The sequence below is a fragment of the Sus scrofa genome, chromosome 9, assembly GCF_000003025.6.
Source record: "Sus scrofa isolate TJ Tabasco breed Duroc chromosome 9, Sscrofa11.1, whole genome shotgun sequence".
NCBI lineage: Eukaryota > Metazoa > Chordata > Mammalia > Artiodactyla > Suidae > Sus > Sus scrofa.
The window spans coordinates 11,296,907-11,313,109 of NC_010451.4; the positions used below are offsets into that span (position 1 = coordinate 11,296,907).

The following is a 16,203-nucleotide window of genomic DNA, read 5'->3' on the forward strand; positions in this document are numbered from 1 at the left end:
CTCAGTACTTATTGGAGATGTTGTGCTTCCCGTTTGTTTGCTGCTCAGGTCTTTGGCCAGCACCCCACCTCATTTCACAGTATTCTGAGAAGGGGACCCCAACGGGATAGGGAGGTGCAGTGGGTTGCTGGCCGGCTCACCCAGAGAGCGGCTGGTGGAGCGCAGACCCCTTGGGCCTTGGTGCTGGAGGGTGGCCAGGGGCCAACTGTGTGTCTTCTTAGGAGGCTGATCGGGGTCTGCCCCGCCCACCTGCTGATGACCCCTAGTCCCCACCCCGGGGGGAGGGCAGAGGGTGCAGGTAGCACCCAGGCCCTCTCGCGTTGCCTTTTACGGAGATGGGCTCTTGCAACCCCATCCATTAGATAGATGGCGCTGTTCCCAGTCAGGAAACGGAGGCTCAGCGCTGCTCAGGGACCTGCCCGAAATCACAAGGCCAGGCGGTGTGGAGACAGGCTTTGAATTTAGGTGGAACCATTCTCTAGGGGAGACCCCCATCCTCCTGAGGTGACGGGTCTGGTTACTCCTGTAAACTGGGGAGGGAGGCGGGAGACTCAGGGGCTGCCTCTTGCCAGAGTCATTCAGCACCAAGGCGGGAGCCAGAGCTCCCAGTCCCTTGCACAGAGCTCCTGGCCCCCCCGGGGTTGGGGAGGTTCCCCAAGTGGGGATGCGTCCGGGGTCCAAGCTCCAGCCCAGACCAGGCGGGTCACGGGAAACCCCACGTGGCTCTCTCGCTTCCCTGGGCGGCTCTTCCTCAGCCCTGACCCATTGACCTCCGCTCCCTCGTCCCTTCCGTCCCTGTCCCTTCCCGAGGGCTGCAGGGGCGCGGATCGGCCCCTCCCATCGCCGTGGTCCACCCCCCACAGGGCGCCGAGACCAGGAAGCGCTCGCCCACACTGAGCAGCCAGTTCAAGCGGTCGCTGGAGCTGCTGATGCGCACGCTGGGCGCCTGCCAGCCCTTCTTCGTGCGCTGCATCAAGCCCAACGAGTTCAAGAAGCCCATGGTGAGCAGCGCTGGCCGCAGCGGGGCAGCGGAGGCAGCTGGGGCCCGCGTTGGGTGGGGGCCCGCCTGGGGGGCGGGCGCGGCCGGCCGAGGAGGGCAGGGTGGGCTGGGCCCCTTGGGACTTTGTCCTCTGGGGAGAGACAGGGCCCCTGAGGGTCTTGCGGAGCAAAGTTCCTGTTTACCAAGGCTGCACGTGCCTTGGAAAGAACCTGGACTCTCGTGCTGCACGCAGGTTCAAGTCTGGGCTCTGCGATCTTGACGCTGGGTGACTATAGACAAGTCACTTTATCCCCTCATACCTCAGTTTCCTCATAGATGGAGACAGGACCCCTTATCCCCACCTCCTGGGTGTATTCCATGCAGTCATGCATGCGGACTGCCAGGCACCTAGGAAGGTGCTCAGTTAATGGCAGCTGTGGCTCTTGCTGCAGCCTGGACTTTGCAAGCCCCCCTTCCTTTGGTCCAGCCAATTAGCACCTCTTGCTGGAAGGTTTCCTGGATTCTGCTGACTGGTGGGGAACATTCTCGTTTTTGACTTGGCTGAATAACATCTGCTGAGCCCTTTCTGTGTGCCGGGCCCAGGACAGATTGGCTCTCCACAGCCCCGTTCAACCTTCCCAAAAGCCCTGAAGCCTTTATGGTACCTTTATTCCAGGAGCAGGACCAGAGGCTCAGGGAGGTGAAGGGGTTTGAGACTGCAGAGCTGGGAGCCTGGCCCCCCCCCTTGCTAGGAGCCCCTCTCCTTCCACATCTCTGGGAGCTGTTGTTTATCCCAGAGACCGGAGGGGAGGCCCAGGGGAAGCTGGGGCCTCGGGAGGGGCGGAAGGCGGGAGGCCAGCGCTGGGCCAGGGAAAGTGCCTGCAGGGAGAGGAAACAGGTGGCGGAAGCTAGCCTTCCGCGTGCTAGCCCTGTCCCCTGCCCCCGGTCCTGTCCCCTGCCTGGAAACTTTCCCCAGAGTGGGCTGGCCAGTCCTCCTGCCCCTCAGGATGGGGTTGCAGGGGGCGTGAGAGTCAAAGGGGTCCAGGGAGCTCCCCTCTAAGGCAGGAGATCCAGGGGACCGAGGCTGGGACTCTGCCACTGGGGGCATCTCCCCTGCTCTCAGATGCCTCCAGAACCTTCTTTGGGCCCAGACCCCAGCATCTGTGGCCTGGACCTTGGCAGCAAGTCCTCCTCCCTGGGTCTCCTGGCTCCCGGCCTTTGGTTTCCCTTCTCTGGTCCCCTTCCCCGCTGCAGTGAGAGACACGGGTCTCAAACACAGGTCTGATGCGGTCACTCCCTGCTGCCTCCCTAGCCTGGCCTCTGAGGCGTTCCCCAGCCCTGCTGCTGTCCCCAAGATGACTGTGCCAATTAGAAAAATGTATCTCTTCCTTAAGGAAGGCTCTTTACTGTCAGTAGCCGGAAAGTTGTCTGAATGACTATAAATCTAAGATGCCTGTAGCATGAAGGGTGCCCCCTGGGGTTGTACAAGGCACTCACCCCCCGCACAACATAATCCTGGCAAGGAGCAGCCTCCTCTGTTGCTATAAAGTCCCTTAACGTGTCCTGCGTTTTTAGGCTCTGTCGCCTCTGCGCACGCTTGCCCCTCCAGTACCCTCTCTCCTGTCTGGGTGAGAGCAAACACCACCTGCTCCCTAAAGCCCCCTCGCGATGCCCCAAGGGGAATTAAGCCATCTCTCCTCCGGGCACTCAGAGAGACGTTCAGCTCACCCTGCGCCAACTCGTGCTCCTTTTGTGCTACTCCGTGGGTTTGACCTGCAGCCCGGATGTGGTCCCCCCTTGCTGCTCCTCTGCTGTGTGGCTTTGGCCTATCTGGGCCTTCGTTTGGGGCTGGGGAGACACAGAGCCGGGCTGGCCTCCCCTCAGGGGGCCTCCGGCACTGACGCCCCTGGCTCTGGGCCCGGCAGCTGTTCGACCGGCACCTGTGCGTGCGCCAGCTGCGGTACTCCGGGATGATGGAGACCATCCGCATCCGCCGGGCCGGCTACCCCATCCGCTACAGCTTCGTGGAGTTCGTGGAGCGGTACCGAGTGCTGCTGCCCGGCGTGAAGCCAGCCTACAAGCAGGTGCAGGGCTGGGGGCCGAGGCGCTGGGAGGGAGGGTCCCAGCTCCGGGCTGGGCAGAAGCTCCAGGCTTCTCACTGGGACAGGGCACTGGCCATGACATCAGCGCGGCCTCAGGCAGGCAGGCACGGAGTGCATCAGAGAACCGCCGTCGCCAGGCTCGGCTGGCGTGGACCTCACACGTGTGGTGTAATGGACATGACCAGGGCTGCCAAGGGCACCCTGGTGGTTGGCTCTAGGGGAGGTTTGGCAGTCATGGGGCCAAGCTATGGAGAAGAGTGAGGGTCGGGAGAGGCAGGACCCGGCTGGGGCCACTCAGAGTCAGGTGCACAGCTGGCGCAAGAGTCCCGCTTCCCAGCCTTGGGAGGGACACCAGGTGGCCTTCCCACCGGCAGGGCCACCCATTCTCTCGTGCATCCCCCAGGATGACCTGCGGGGGACATGTCAGCGCATGGCCGAGGCTGTGCTGGGCACCCACGATGACTGGCAGATAGGCAAAACCAAGATTTTTCTGAAGGTGAGCACGGCCTCTGATTGCAGCTGTCTCGGTGGGGGTGGGGGTGGGGCTGTGAACGCCCTGTGACAGTGGGAACGGGTCCGAGGGGGCCTCTGTAGAGGAGTCGCTGCACCTAATGGGGCCAGGGCTGGGCCTTTGCCATCCTTCTGCCCAGTGGCTGTGGCCGGAAGGGGCAGGCGTGAGGTAAGGAAGGCCTCCTGGGTGGTGGAGGGGCAGTGGGTTTCTGAGAGCATCTGTGACCTAGGGGTCGGCTCAGAGCTGTGACCGTGGGTGAGCAAACCACAGGCCAGAGACGGGCTCACCACGGAGGCCTGGATTCAGTCCTGACCCTGTGGCTCTCTGCTCTAGGAATGTGGGCAGGTCCCTGACCCTTTCTGAGCCTCACTTTCCCAGCTGTACAGTGGGATGTACCTGTGGTGGTGCGGATGGAGGGGGTGGGGGGCTCTTGAGTGTATCTTTGGGTCCTGCCTGTGATTTTCTGCCAGGCAAGCTTCATCCTGGGCAGTGGTCAGCCGTGTGCCACCCACTTAGCTCTCTGTGGGCACCCGGGGCTCTCTGGCTCCCACCACAGCTGGGGCAGGACCTTGAGAGCTGGGCGGTTGGGAGTGGGTGGGGGCAGGGCTGGGAGCAGGAAGCCGGGCTCGGGGAGTCCTGGCCTTGGGACAGAGCGTGCAGGAGCTGGCGGAGGCGGGATGGCTACAGCAGGGACACTGTGACCTCTGGCTTCCCCAATTCCATTTCTGCTGTTGTAGGTTCCTGGCTGTCCTGGGGGATGGGGCCAGGCTCCTTCCTCTGGCATGGGGTGGGGCCCGGGCAGCCCAGGACAGCTGCAGAGAGGGACACAGGGAGCCAGGCCTGAGCTAGAGGAAGTCCCTTGCTTGTCTAATTCTTTCCTGGCTGAGGGGCCTGGGCCAGTGCCTTCGTCTCCCCATCAGGAAAATGGGTTGACGGTCCCCTGCCTGTGCGCCTCACAGCTGTTGCCTGGAAAGCATGTTCTGTGTCCCGTGAGGTAGAATTATTTTGCCCATTTCAGTCTCAGTGCGTAGAAGCGAAGAGCCCAAGGTCAGGAGCTGACCTGGAGTGGAGACTGGGTCTCCTAGGTTCTGATGCCCAGCCCACGTGGGTAAGGGAGGGAAGGCACGTAGCACGATGGCATCTAGTGCCAAAGGCCTCCCAGGACCGTCATTGTCTGCATCCTTCAGAAATGGGCAGTGAGGGAGTTCCCACTGTGGCTCAGCGGTAACGAACCTGACCAATATCCATGAAGATGAGGGTTCGATCCCTGGCCCTGCTCAGTGGGTTAAGGATCTGGCATTGCCGTGAGCTGCAGTGTGGGTCGCAGACGTGGCCTGGATCCTGTGTTGCTGTGGTTGTGGCGTAGGCTGGCAGCTGCAGCTCCGATTCAACTCCTAGATGAGGAACTTCCATATGCCTCCGGCGCGGCCCTAAAAAGAGAGAGAGAGAAAAAAAGAAAAAAATGGGCAGGGGTTTCCAGACCCCAGATGTCAACCCTCATTCATTCAATCACTCATTCAGAAAGCCTTAGCTGAGCAGCCCCTCCGGGCCAAGCCCTGTCCCCAAGTAAGGTGTCTTGTGATTATTTGACAGATATGGCTTCCTCACCAGACTCAGCCTCCCCAGGCCAGGGCGCGGGTCTGCTTGGTTCACTGTGGCCCCACTCCAGTGCCTAGCAGAGGGCCGGCACGTGGAGACCTTTGATTTGTGTTTTGAACAAACCCTGAAGTTTTGTTCAGCCAGAGTGAGGGTTGGGGGCTCAGGGGTGAGGATGAGAGAAACCTGGAGAAGGGGATGGGGCCTGGTGATGGACGGTCCAGGTGCCAGGGGAGGAGGCGAGGGGGTGGGCGGGGGTGGGAGGGAGGGGGGGAAGGGGGAGGGCCTGGGTCATCACTGTAAGATCTGTCCTGGAGGGAGGGCCAAAGGGGGAGTAACAGAGGCCAGGAGACTGGTGAGGAGGCTGCTTCTAAGGTTCTGGAGAGAAATGACCCTGAACCCAGGTCCGAGGCTGAGGTGATAGAGACCTCTAGAAGAGCCAGGCCTGGGGTAGAGATGGCACAGGGATGAAGCCAGTGTGTGTATGTGTGGGGCCTCCTGACTCCAGCCAGTCAAATTAGGCTCCTCCCACCCACGTCCTTGGGAAAGGCTCCAGCCAGTCAAATTAGGCTCCTCCCACCCAGGTCCTTGGGAAAGGCTCCAGCCAGTCAAATTAGGCTCCTCCCACCCAGGTCCTTGGGAAAGGCTCCAGCCAGTCAAGTTAGGCTCCTCCCACTCAGGTCCTTGGGAAAGGCTCCAGCCAGTCAAATTAGGCTCCTCCCACCAGGTCCTTGGGAAAGGCTCCAGCCAGTCAAATTAGGCTCCTCCCACCCAGGTCCTTGGGAAAGGCTCCAGCCAGTCAAATTAGGCTCCTCCCACCAGGTCTCTGGGAAAGACTCCAGCCAGTCAAACTAGGCTCCTCCCACCCAGGTCCTTGGGAAAGGCTCCAGCCAGTCAAATTAGGCTCCTCCCACCCAGGTCCTTGGGAAAGGCTCCAGCCAGTCAAATTAGGGTCTGGGAAACAGCTACAGCAGTACCTGTGTGTACTAGCGGCTGCGGGAGGCTCCCCCCTGGGGGCCAGAGCAGGGCTGGCAGCCTTTGAGGCCCAGCTGAGCCCTGAGCCTACACTCTGAGTGGAGGAAGAGGGAGCCCACCAGGGGCAGCCCCAGCCTTGGGGCTGGAGGGGTGAGTGGGGGCGCCCCTCAGGAGCTCTGCCCTCCAGGACCACCATGACATGCTGCTGGAGGTGGAGCGGGACAAGGCCATCACCGACAGAGTCATCCTCCTCCAGAAGGTCATCCGGGGCTTCAAAGACAGGTTTGTGCCCGGACCAGGTCCCCCACCTCAGCCCACACACGTGCGTGTGCATGTGCTGGGCTCACCGCTGTTTCTCCCCCGTGAACACTGGGAATGAACCCCCATGTACACATAGAAACAAGCACACACATACACACTTGATCATGTGCACATGGATGTACACATAATTTACACAGACCCGGCGGTGCCCCCCTTGCTGGGGGAGCACGGTACCCTCTCCTACGCACAGGCCCGCAGACGTTGGTACACGAGGCACACACGTGGATACTCTGTGGGTCTCAGATGTCTGGTGAAATTTCCCAAATTGAGATTTTGTAAATTACAAAATGCGTCCCGTATCCCACTTAAGGGGCATGTGAGCAGTTGTGACGATTCACAGATGCACCGGGCCGCCTTGACTGTGATCCAGGCTCCACAGGATTCCACAGCCCGCCCGTCTTGCAGTTCCTCTGGTCGCGCCCTCCCTCCCTCCCTCCCTCTCTCCATCCACCCGTCTGTCCACCCCCTCCCACGGCTGTGCTCTCGTTAGGGTGTGTGCTTCCATGTGTTGGCTCCCTGGCTCACACACGCTGGTGTGGCCATACTTCACTCCTCCCTGATTTACTTCTGTGTTCAGGAGACACCTGCTGTCTGTAGTGTGTCTTTGTCCTCCATCAGGTCAAAGATGACTGTCACATCCTGGTGTGCACAGGGGAGCGGCATGGTGCTCCCCCAGTCAGAAGACCAGGCCTCTAGCCCTGACCTCATCCAGTCTGTTTCCTCATCTATAATTAAGGGAGTTAGACTATCAATTATAAGTGATGTTTATAGTATCCAAAGCTTTTAATCTTTATTTTATATACTGATTACTCATACATTTATTTACAAATAACCCTCTGAATGCTCACCTTTTCGGGCTTATGTGAGAAGCCTAGGAAGCAGGCAGGGCAGGTATTATTTTGCCCATTTTACAGATGAGGAAGCCGAGGCTCAGAGAAGTCACATATGCCTTGGCCCAAGGTTGGGGAGCCAGGGAGACCCAGAGCTGGGACTCAGCCCTGCGCCCCTGATTCCAAACCCCACCTGGACCCCGGCGCCGATTCTCTGCTCTGAGATGCTTCTGCATCACGCTGCTGTTCTCAGGTCTAACTTCCTGAAGCTGAAGAATGCTGCCACGCTGATCCAGAGGCACTGGCGGGGCCACAACTGCAGGAGGAATTATGGGCTGGTGAGGAACTCTGGGTCTGTTTCACCATGAGGCCTTTGAACCTGGTTCTGTTGCCACAGCAGCAGCTCTCTGTGGGACCTGGCTGGCCTCCCGCCAGCCCCTTGCATTCCTGCAGCCCAAAGTCCAAGCCTGGTTCTTCTGATGCTCCCTGTCTGGTTCACTGCATTTGTGCTTTTCTTCGGGAATGTCTTGGTGGGTTGTGAGCCCCTGCGTTCTTTGAGACCTCAGGGGGGGCCAGGAGCGGGTGTGTCACATGGACCCCCATGAAGCAGGTGTGCTGCAGCCTGGCCGTGGGGCTAAGGAGGCTGACAGAAAGGAGGCTGGCCCCTGGTCTGAGGATGGGGGTCCCTGGTGGGTAGTCCCCATCTCAGGAGAAGCCAAGGCCACTCCTTGGGAATCTTGATTGGCGAGGAGACTGCTGGGCCTTGGGGGCACAGTGCTGGATGGAAAGCGGAGCCCGGGGCGGTGACCTCCGTGGGCAGGGTTGGTATGGAGTCAGGGCAGCAGCTCTGAGCTGGCGGCCGTCCTTGCAGATGCGGCTGGGCTTCCTGCGGCTGCAGGCCCTGCACCGTTCCCGGAAGCTGCACCAGCAGTACCGCCTGGCCCGCCGGCGCATCATCGAGTTCCAGGCCCGCTGCCGAGCCTACCTGGTGCGCAAGGCCTTCCGCCACCGCCTCTGGGCCGTGATCACCGTGCAGGCCTACGCCCGGGGCATGATCGCCCGCAGGCTGCACCGGCGCCTCAGGGCCGAGGTGAGGGTCCCGGGTCCACAGCACCCACGGCTCTGAGCCCTGTGACTCCTATATCCTCTGAAGGGCACTGCTCCACCTCAGGTAGACAGACTGCCCCCGAATCTGGCCTGGCCATGGCGGGTTCGGGGGCATGTAGGGCTCTACCTTCTCTGAGGAAGGCACAAGTCCGGACCCCTCATTTCCCACCTCTGGGCCAAGGCCAGGGTGGGGGGCCCAGTCCTGTTGAATCTTGGGGAAGCCAAGGTCAGCCTGCTCTGGCTTTGGATCAATGGTGCCCCCACTGCCTATGAGGCCTGCAGAATTTCTGTCTATGAGACCTGCCTCAGTTTCCCTCTCTGTCAGATTCTTTGGCAAAGTCGCTCCCCTGTCTCAGAGCTCAGCCAGGGTCAGGTGGGGTTGAGCTGGCGAGAAGCAGAGTGATGGCCACATGCAGTTCGGGGCTCACTCTGCTGCCGCTGCCCCCCCCTCCCCCAGTACCTGCGGCGCCTGGAGGCTGAGAAGATGCGGCTGGCGGAGGAGGAGAAGCTCCGGAAGGAAATGAGTGCCAAGAAGGCCAAGGAGGAGGCCGAACGCAAGCATCAGGTGTGCTGGGGACAGGCTGGCTCCTTAGACACCCAGGTGCCGTCTCGGCAGCTCTCAGCCAACAGTGTCTGTCACTCCTCCGTCCATGCCATCTGCCTTCATTTGTGTGCGGGGTGCCTGTCCTGTGCCGGCCAGGCCAGGGGACTGTGGCTCCAGAGTGCATGGCTCCAGGGACTCAGCAGGGAGATGACACAGGATAAAAAGTCTGAGCCCACGGAACCCTCAGCCACGTGTGGCTACTGAGCACTTGAAAGGGCAAAGTGCAAACTACGCACTAAGTTTTGAAGACTCGGTTGAAAAAAAGGAATATAAAAATATCTCAGTACTTTTAAAAATGTATTAATTCTGGAGTTTCCGTTGTGGCTCAGCGGTTCATGAGCCCAGCTATTATCCATGAGTATGTAGGTTTGATCCCTGGCCTCGCTCAGTGGGTGAAGGATCTGGCATTGCTGTGAGCCGTGGTGTAGGTCAAAGACTCGGCTTGGATCCCGCGTTGCTGTGGCTGTGGCATTGGCCTGCGGCTACAGCACTGGTTGGACCCCTAGCCTGGGAACCTCCATATGCCATCTTGAGATAGTACTTTGGGAATATTGGGTTAAATGAAATACATTATTAAAATTGACCTCACCTACTTTTTAAAAAACTATTTTAAACGTAGCCATTATATACATGGCGAGCATTGTATTTCTATTGGACAGCGCTGGTCGAGAGCCTCCACCCAGTGGCTCTGGGATTTCTGGGTTGGTGTGGTCCCCTCCAGCTGGGCAGGCATGAGGAGGCTTCCTGGAGGAGGTGGCCCCAGCTGAGGGCAGGTGGTATTACTCTCTGGGCTTGTTCTGAGCCGTCTCTGTGGCTCAGTGCCTGGCATCTGTCTGTGCTGGGCTGCGAGGGCAGAGCAGGGCATGCTGCAGGGTGGAGAGGTGGCCAGGAGGGCCTCTTGGAGGTTGGGGCTCTGGCCTGGCTGCTGCAGGGGCTCCAGGCTCCCCCGGAGGACTTGCTCCCAGACGCTGCATCACCCCCACCTCGCAGGAGCGCCTGGCCCAGCTGGCCCGCGAGGATGCAGAGCGGGAGCTCAAGGAGAAGGAGGAGGCTCGGCGGAAGAAGGAGCTTCTGGAGCAGATGGAGAGGGCCCGCCACGAGCCTGTCAATCACTCGGACATGGTGGACAAGATGTTTGGCTTCCTGGGGACTTCGGGTGGCCTGCCAGGCCAGGAGGGCCAGGCACCTAGCGGCTTCGAGGTACCAGGCAGGGGGAAGGGCTGGGGCGGGCCCCAGTGTGGTGGCCTTCCCTGCTCTTAAAGTCTATCTGGTCCCCTCTGAGCAGAGGGCAGCCGTGATAACCGGGGTCAGGGGCCGCAGTCCCAGGCCCCGTCCAGCCACCACCCTGCCATGTGACCTTGGGCCAGTCACTGTTATTGCCATTTACAAACCTTTATTCATTCGTCAATTAAGGATCTCCCACGTGCTGGGCTTTGGGGAGCAAACAGGGTGAACAGAGCCCTCTACTCGTGGAGGAAGACCTGGCCCCTCACAGACAGGCTGAGGGATCACGGCCCCGCCCCGGGTTGGCCCCCAAGGCAGGGAACCCCTGTCGTCCCCCCAGGACCTGGAGCGGGGACGGAGGGAGATGGTGGAGGAGGACCTGGACGCGGCCCTGCCCCTGCCCGACGAGGACGAGGAGGACCTCTCCGAGTATAAATTCGCCAAGTTCGCTGCCACCTACTTCCAGGGCACAACCACGCACACCTACACCCGGCGGCCACTCAAGCAGCCGCTGCTGTACCACGACGATGAGGGCGACCAGCTGGTGAGGGCTGGGGCTGTGGTGGCAGCGTGGGTGCTGCGCGGCTGGGCCCCTGGTGCGCAGGGACCAGGGCTGACTGTTGCCCGTGCGCGCGCATGTGCCCAGCCTGGGGCCGGGCCACCGGGCCAGGTGCCAAGGACAGCTCAGAGGTCCTCCCGAGGGGCTCTCCCGCCTGGCCCCAGCCCTGGATCCCTCTGACGGCTGTAGCTGCGTCCGGCGCCCGGACTTTCTGACTGGTGTCACTCTGTCCCCAGGCGGCGCTGGCGGTGTGGATCACTATTCTCCGGTTCATGGGGGACCTCCCTGAGCCCAAGTACCACACGGCCATGAGTGACGGCAGCGAGAAGATCCCTGTCATGACCAAGATTTACGAGACCCTGGGCAAGAAGACGTACAAGAGGGAGCTGCAGGCCCTGCAGGGCGAGGGCGAGGTGAGTCCCAGGTGCCCTTGGCCGAGGTCCCTCCCAGGCCATCCCCGGCCTTAGGGTCCTCAGGAGAAAGAGCATCCTAAAACTTGCCTCTGCCTCACCTCCCCAAGCCCTGTCCTCCCCTCTCTACTTGTGGGAACAAATGAGTGAGCAGTTTCTAAACTGTAAAGTGCGGACCACGATTGAGGCCCCGGCGGGGCAGACAGGCCTTGCAGTCCGCGCCAGCCTCAGGGTTGGCTGGTTGAGAAGGGGTGGGCAGGTTACTAGATGTTTCTAGATCTCCGTTTTCCCATTGGTCACTTCCCAGGTGGGGTTGAGGGTGGGGAAGGGGGGTTATACGTTGTAAACTTTAGTGCGGAGGTGAGACAGTTCCAGCCACGTTGTCAGCTGCTCTTGTCCTTACCGGAACCCGTTGCTTGACCCTGACCCCTGTTTGTCTGCAGGCCCAGCTCCCCGAGGGGCAGAAGAAGAGCAGCGTGAGGCACAAGCTGGTGCACTTGACCCTGAAGAAGAAGTCCAAACTGACAGAGGAGGTCAGAGCAGACGCTGCATGGCCTTGGCAGCCCAGGCTGGGGCGAGGCTGGGCTCGGGACCCATGGGGGTGGGAGTGGACCCTGCCTGTTCTCGGGGTGCTGGACGGCTGGCAGAACAGCACTAGGTGTCATCAGGCAGACGTGATGTGAGGAAGAGGGAGGTGTGCTCAGGCTGGAGCCAGTCAGAGGCTTCCCAGAGGAGGGGACACGACAGCTGGGGGGGCTGGGGTGGCAGATGGCGAGAGGGAGGGCGTTTCCTGCCAGGATGTGGACCTGTTGCCTTTGATCCTGGGGCCTTTTTGCCCGTGAGAATTTTCTGTAGGATTAAGAGCGCTCATGGGGCAGCAGTGCTATTGATTTCTTTGAATTAATTCATTCAGTCACCTTGTGCTTTTCTGAGCACTGTCCTGGCCCCGTGCTCCAGGATTGTCCAGTGGGAAGGACAGGCAGACACACACTAAGGCATGTGCAGGGTAGGGGCCGGGCTTCTCCAGGCCCCTGCTTTTGTGTATACGGGTCCCTCTGCCTAACATTCCTCTTTTCTCCTCTCTGTCTGGGGGTCACCTCCTCCAGGAAGCCTTCCCCTCTACAGCAGAGTCAGGCTGCACCTCGGGGTCTTCCATAGCCTGTGCTGCCTCTGCCCTCATTGTATTCCCCACCTGAGGCTCAACTCCAGGCTTGTAGCTACGTAGCCCCCGATTTGAATCCCAGCTCTGTCGCTCGGGATCCAAGGCACCCAGGAAAGAACATGCCTGCAGCGGGCTCCCAGGGCGATGGCGTGAGGTGGTGGCTGTGGGGGCGGAGCAGACGCGAGGACCTCCCACTCAGTCTGTCTGCTCACCCACTGTGTGTCTCTGGGCAGAGTGCCAGGCTGGCACTGTGGGCTCTGTGGGACCAGAGAGGAGAAACACATCTGTGTGAATCCGGGCCTGAGGCTGGTCACACAGGGGCCAGGGCATTAGTGATGGGTGATGATGAGCAGGAGCTTGGAACCTGGTGTCCTCTGGGTTCCAAGAGGGTGCGTGGCCCATCAAGAGTCAGAGAAGTAGGTGCCTGTCCTGGCTGAGGGGACTTCCCTGGGGTAGGGCTGGGGGTGGATGTCAAGGAGGCTGCAGAGGAGCCTTATCCCCGGAAGTGGGTGGCACGGGGCCAGTGCTCTCTAGCTCTGTTCTGCACAGGGCGGGGTGTATGCCAGTGGCAAGGAGCCAGCTCCCTGGCCACTCCCAGGAGTCGGTTCTTCAGGGGAGCAGGCAGACTCCGGCAGGTGGCAGGGCCCTGGTCAAGTCATGATCAAGCCCTGTCCCCAAGGTGACCAAGAGGCTGCATGACGGGGAGTCCACGGTGCAGGGCAACAGCATGCTGGAGGACCGGCCCACCTCCAACTTGGAGAAGCTGCATTTCATCATTGGCAACGGCATCCTGCGACCAGGACTCCGGTCAGTGCCTGAGGGGTAGGGGTGCAGGGAGGGGGAGGCATCCTGCTCTTCCTGGAGTGCAGCCTGGAAAGGCTCTTGGTGGCTGAGTGGTGGCCTTGTCACCTTAGCAACAGATTAAGCCAAGCAGGCCTGTGTTGAGCTCTTCTGCTGGCTGGTTGTGTGACCTTGGTAGAGTGAATTCATCTCTGCAGTCATCCGTGTCTTCATTTGTAAAGATGGAATAATAATAGTACCTGCCTCAGAGTTCCCTGGTGGCTCAGCAGGTTAAGGACCTGGGTGTTGTCACTGCTGTGGTGTAGGGTCAGTCCCTGACCTGGGAACTTCTGCATGCCATGGGCACAGCCTCTCCCCTGCAAAAGTACCTACCTCATAGGCTTGTGGACAGAAAAAACAATGAAAATGTGTGACATAGGACCTCCATAGTGGGCACTCTGTAACCTGTAGCTGCTGTTATCCTTATCTGAGATGCGCTTCCTGCTGTAACTCCATCCCTGCCAGCATTTTCTTTTTTTTTTTTTTTTGTCGTTTTGCTATTTCTTGGGCCGTTCCCACGGCATATGGAGGTTCCCAGGCTAGGGGTCAAATCGGAACTGTAGCCACCAGCCTACGCCAGAGCCACAGCAACGCGGGATCCGAGCCGCGTCTGCAGCCTACACCACAGCTCACGGCAACGCCGGATCGTTAACCCACTGAGCAAGGGCAGGGACCGAACCCGCAATCTCATGGTTCCTAGTCGGATTCGTTAACCACTGCGCCATGACGGGAACTCCCCTGCCAGCATTTTCAATGCACCTGACCCAGGCTCATGGTCAAGGTTACTGTGGTCAGCCTGCCTGGGATCCTGCAAATGCTTCCTTCCCCACTCAGGCTCAGGAGAGGCCCCTGCTCAGGTCCCTGGGGTGTTGGGGAGGAGCTGGATGATCCATGACCTTTCAGGAGCAATTAAGGAATCAGCTCCGCTGTGTCAGTGGAGGGATAACGGGACTTTCTCCGAGAACTCCACCTGCACGGGATGGCCGGTTAGGAGAGCTGATCCCAGGAACTGTGTATGCTGGCTGGGAGGACAGCGGGATGGGGCGGGTGCTGAGGTCACGTGCCATTTTACCCACGGGAGACCTGAGGTCTGGAGGGGGAGAGACTTGCCCAAGGTCACCGGCCTCCCTTTCATTGCTCTTGAGGCCAGCTGCTATCATACCGGAGATGGTCTCAGCATCCGGGGCCACCTGCCTCCGGGAAGGAAAGGTAGTTGCCCAAGGTATGTTTAAGGGGCAAGATTTGCCTCCCAGTTATCTCACCATCAGCCCTAAAATAGTCGCTTCTAGAGAAGACAGTGCCAGAGCCCTGGACCAAGTCAGAAGGCTGGGGTGCCGACTCCCTGAGGGCTAAGGCTCCACGGCTAAGGATGAGTCTACACTTGACTTAAAGGACTGTTCCTTGTTGTAAGGTTTTGCCTTTCCTACTTTTTGGATATGAAATTACCTGTTTCAGAAAATGATTATGATACAGTGGGCAGGTGTGTTTTAAATGCCCTTATTTATCATAAGAATAAGTTAGCAACTTCCAGAATTTCTTTTGAAGTTGTATTGGTCCGTGAGCTCTCAAGATTGGGGAGCCAGTGAGTGAGGACGTCCCCCACTTCCCGCTCAGGCTGGTCCTTCAGAGGAAAGAGCGGCAGGGAGTGCCCCCTGGTGGCCACTTTGCCATGGTGGGTCTCGCTCTGCTCTTGGCCCTGAATAGGTGGGCAGCATTGTACTCACTGCAGCTGGGCGGGCATCTATAGGGGTTTGCTGTGCTAGGCACTGTGCCAGGTGCTTTATAAGCTTTGGCTTATTGTTCTGCACAGAAGTCCTAGAAGGAAGGTGCTATCATTTCCCTTTAACATGAAAACAAAACAAAAAACTTCATGGCTTTAATCTAAGGAGTAATATGCGGCCACTGAAATATTCAAACATTTTGGAAGTATTTCAAGAGAAAGTTAAAGTCCCTACCCATTTCATCTCCCGGAGAAACTCCCCAGATGTTTTTCCTATTTCTGCTCTGCCATTTGCTATTCGTAGAGATTGGGCTGCTGCCGTGACTGTGGGCTGGTCTCAGAGGTGACCTCACCCTTCGGGCCACGCAGCTGGGTGAGGGATGAGGCTGGGGTGGAGCCTGTGCTTCTCATCAGAGTGGTCCCCCGTGACCGTGACCGCTGTGTCCAGGAGCAGGGGGCCCACCACCCTCGGGACCATGGGGTCCCAGCCGCAGACTCTGGATTGGAATCGGGAACATGCTTCATGCCTGATGAAGCTGTCTCCAAGGCCAGGCCCTTCCCCGTGGCCCCAGACCCGGGCTCAGCCTTCCCCACCTGGCCCCACTCTGCCTTCTCCCGGGGGGGGGGGTCTCTGGCAGGTGGGTGAGCACACGCTAAGCCACACCTGCTGCTGGGAGGGCAGGGCTTCTCTCTGAGGCATCTTCCTTCCTGGCACCCTGCCCACCTAGGGACGAGATCTACTGCCAGATCAGCAAGCAGCTCACTCACAATCCCTCCAAGAGCAGCTATGCCCGGGGCTGGATCCTCGTGTCTCTCTGCGTGGGCTGCTTCGCCCCCTCTGAGAAGTTCGTTAAGGTAGGGGATGCATTTGGCCTCCAGAGGTGGGAAGGGGAGCTGAGCCTGGTCCCTGGCATTGAGGGGCAGAGCACGGGGAAAGAGACCCAGCGGGGCTTGGCAATAAGGCCTCCCCTCCTCCCAGGCACCCCCCCACCTCCCTGTACCTCCCTGAGCCCCATTTTATCTACGGGGCGCTGGATGGAATCATGGCATCTCCTGGGCCTCCCACGGGCTTATCTGAAGCACTTCAGTTCATCTCAGGCCACTTTCTTGATGCTCCTTGGTGCCAGGCCTTGGAGTAAGGCGGAGGCAGAGCAGGCGACAGCAGGACCAACCCAGCTGGTCAGCTCTGGGAAGGGGGAGGTGTTTGCCTAGTCAGGAGGGGTCGGGGAGGTGGACCCTGGAGGTAGAGGAGTCAAGCTGGGT

General features: G+C 59.7%; 1 protein-coding gene across 1 annotated transcript in view; it reads left to right on the forward strand.

Moving 5' to 3' along the window:
• Positions 1-16,203, forward strand: part of MYO7A (myosin VIIA) — an 86,432-nt gene that overhangs the window by 45,720 nt on the left and 24,509 nt on the right. Inside the window, 13 exon segments of the mRNA NM_001099928.1 lie at positions 864-1,001; positions 2,905-3,063; positions 3,485-3,577; positions 6,351-6,445; positions 7,568-7,652; positions 8,186-8,404; positions 8,879-8,986; positions 10,016-10,225; positions 10,590-10,793; positions 11,045-11,221; positions 11,662-11,751; positions 13,060-13,187; positions 15,669-15,795. Of these exon segments, the coding sequence (NP_001093398.1) occupies positions 864-1,001; positions 2,905-3,063; positions 3,485-3,577; positions 6,351-6,445; positions 7,568-7,652; positions 8,186-8,404; positions 8,879-8,986; positions 10,016-10,225; positions 10,590-10,793; positions 11,045-11,221; positions 11,662-11,751; positions 13,060-13,187; positions 15,669-15,795 (1,833 nt within the window).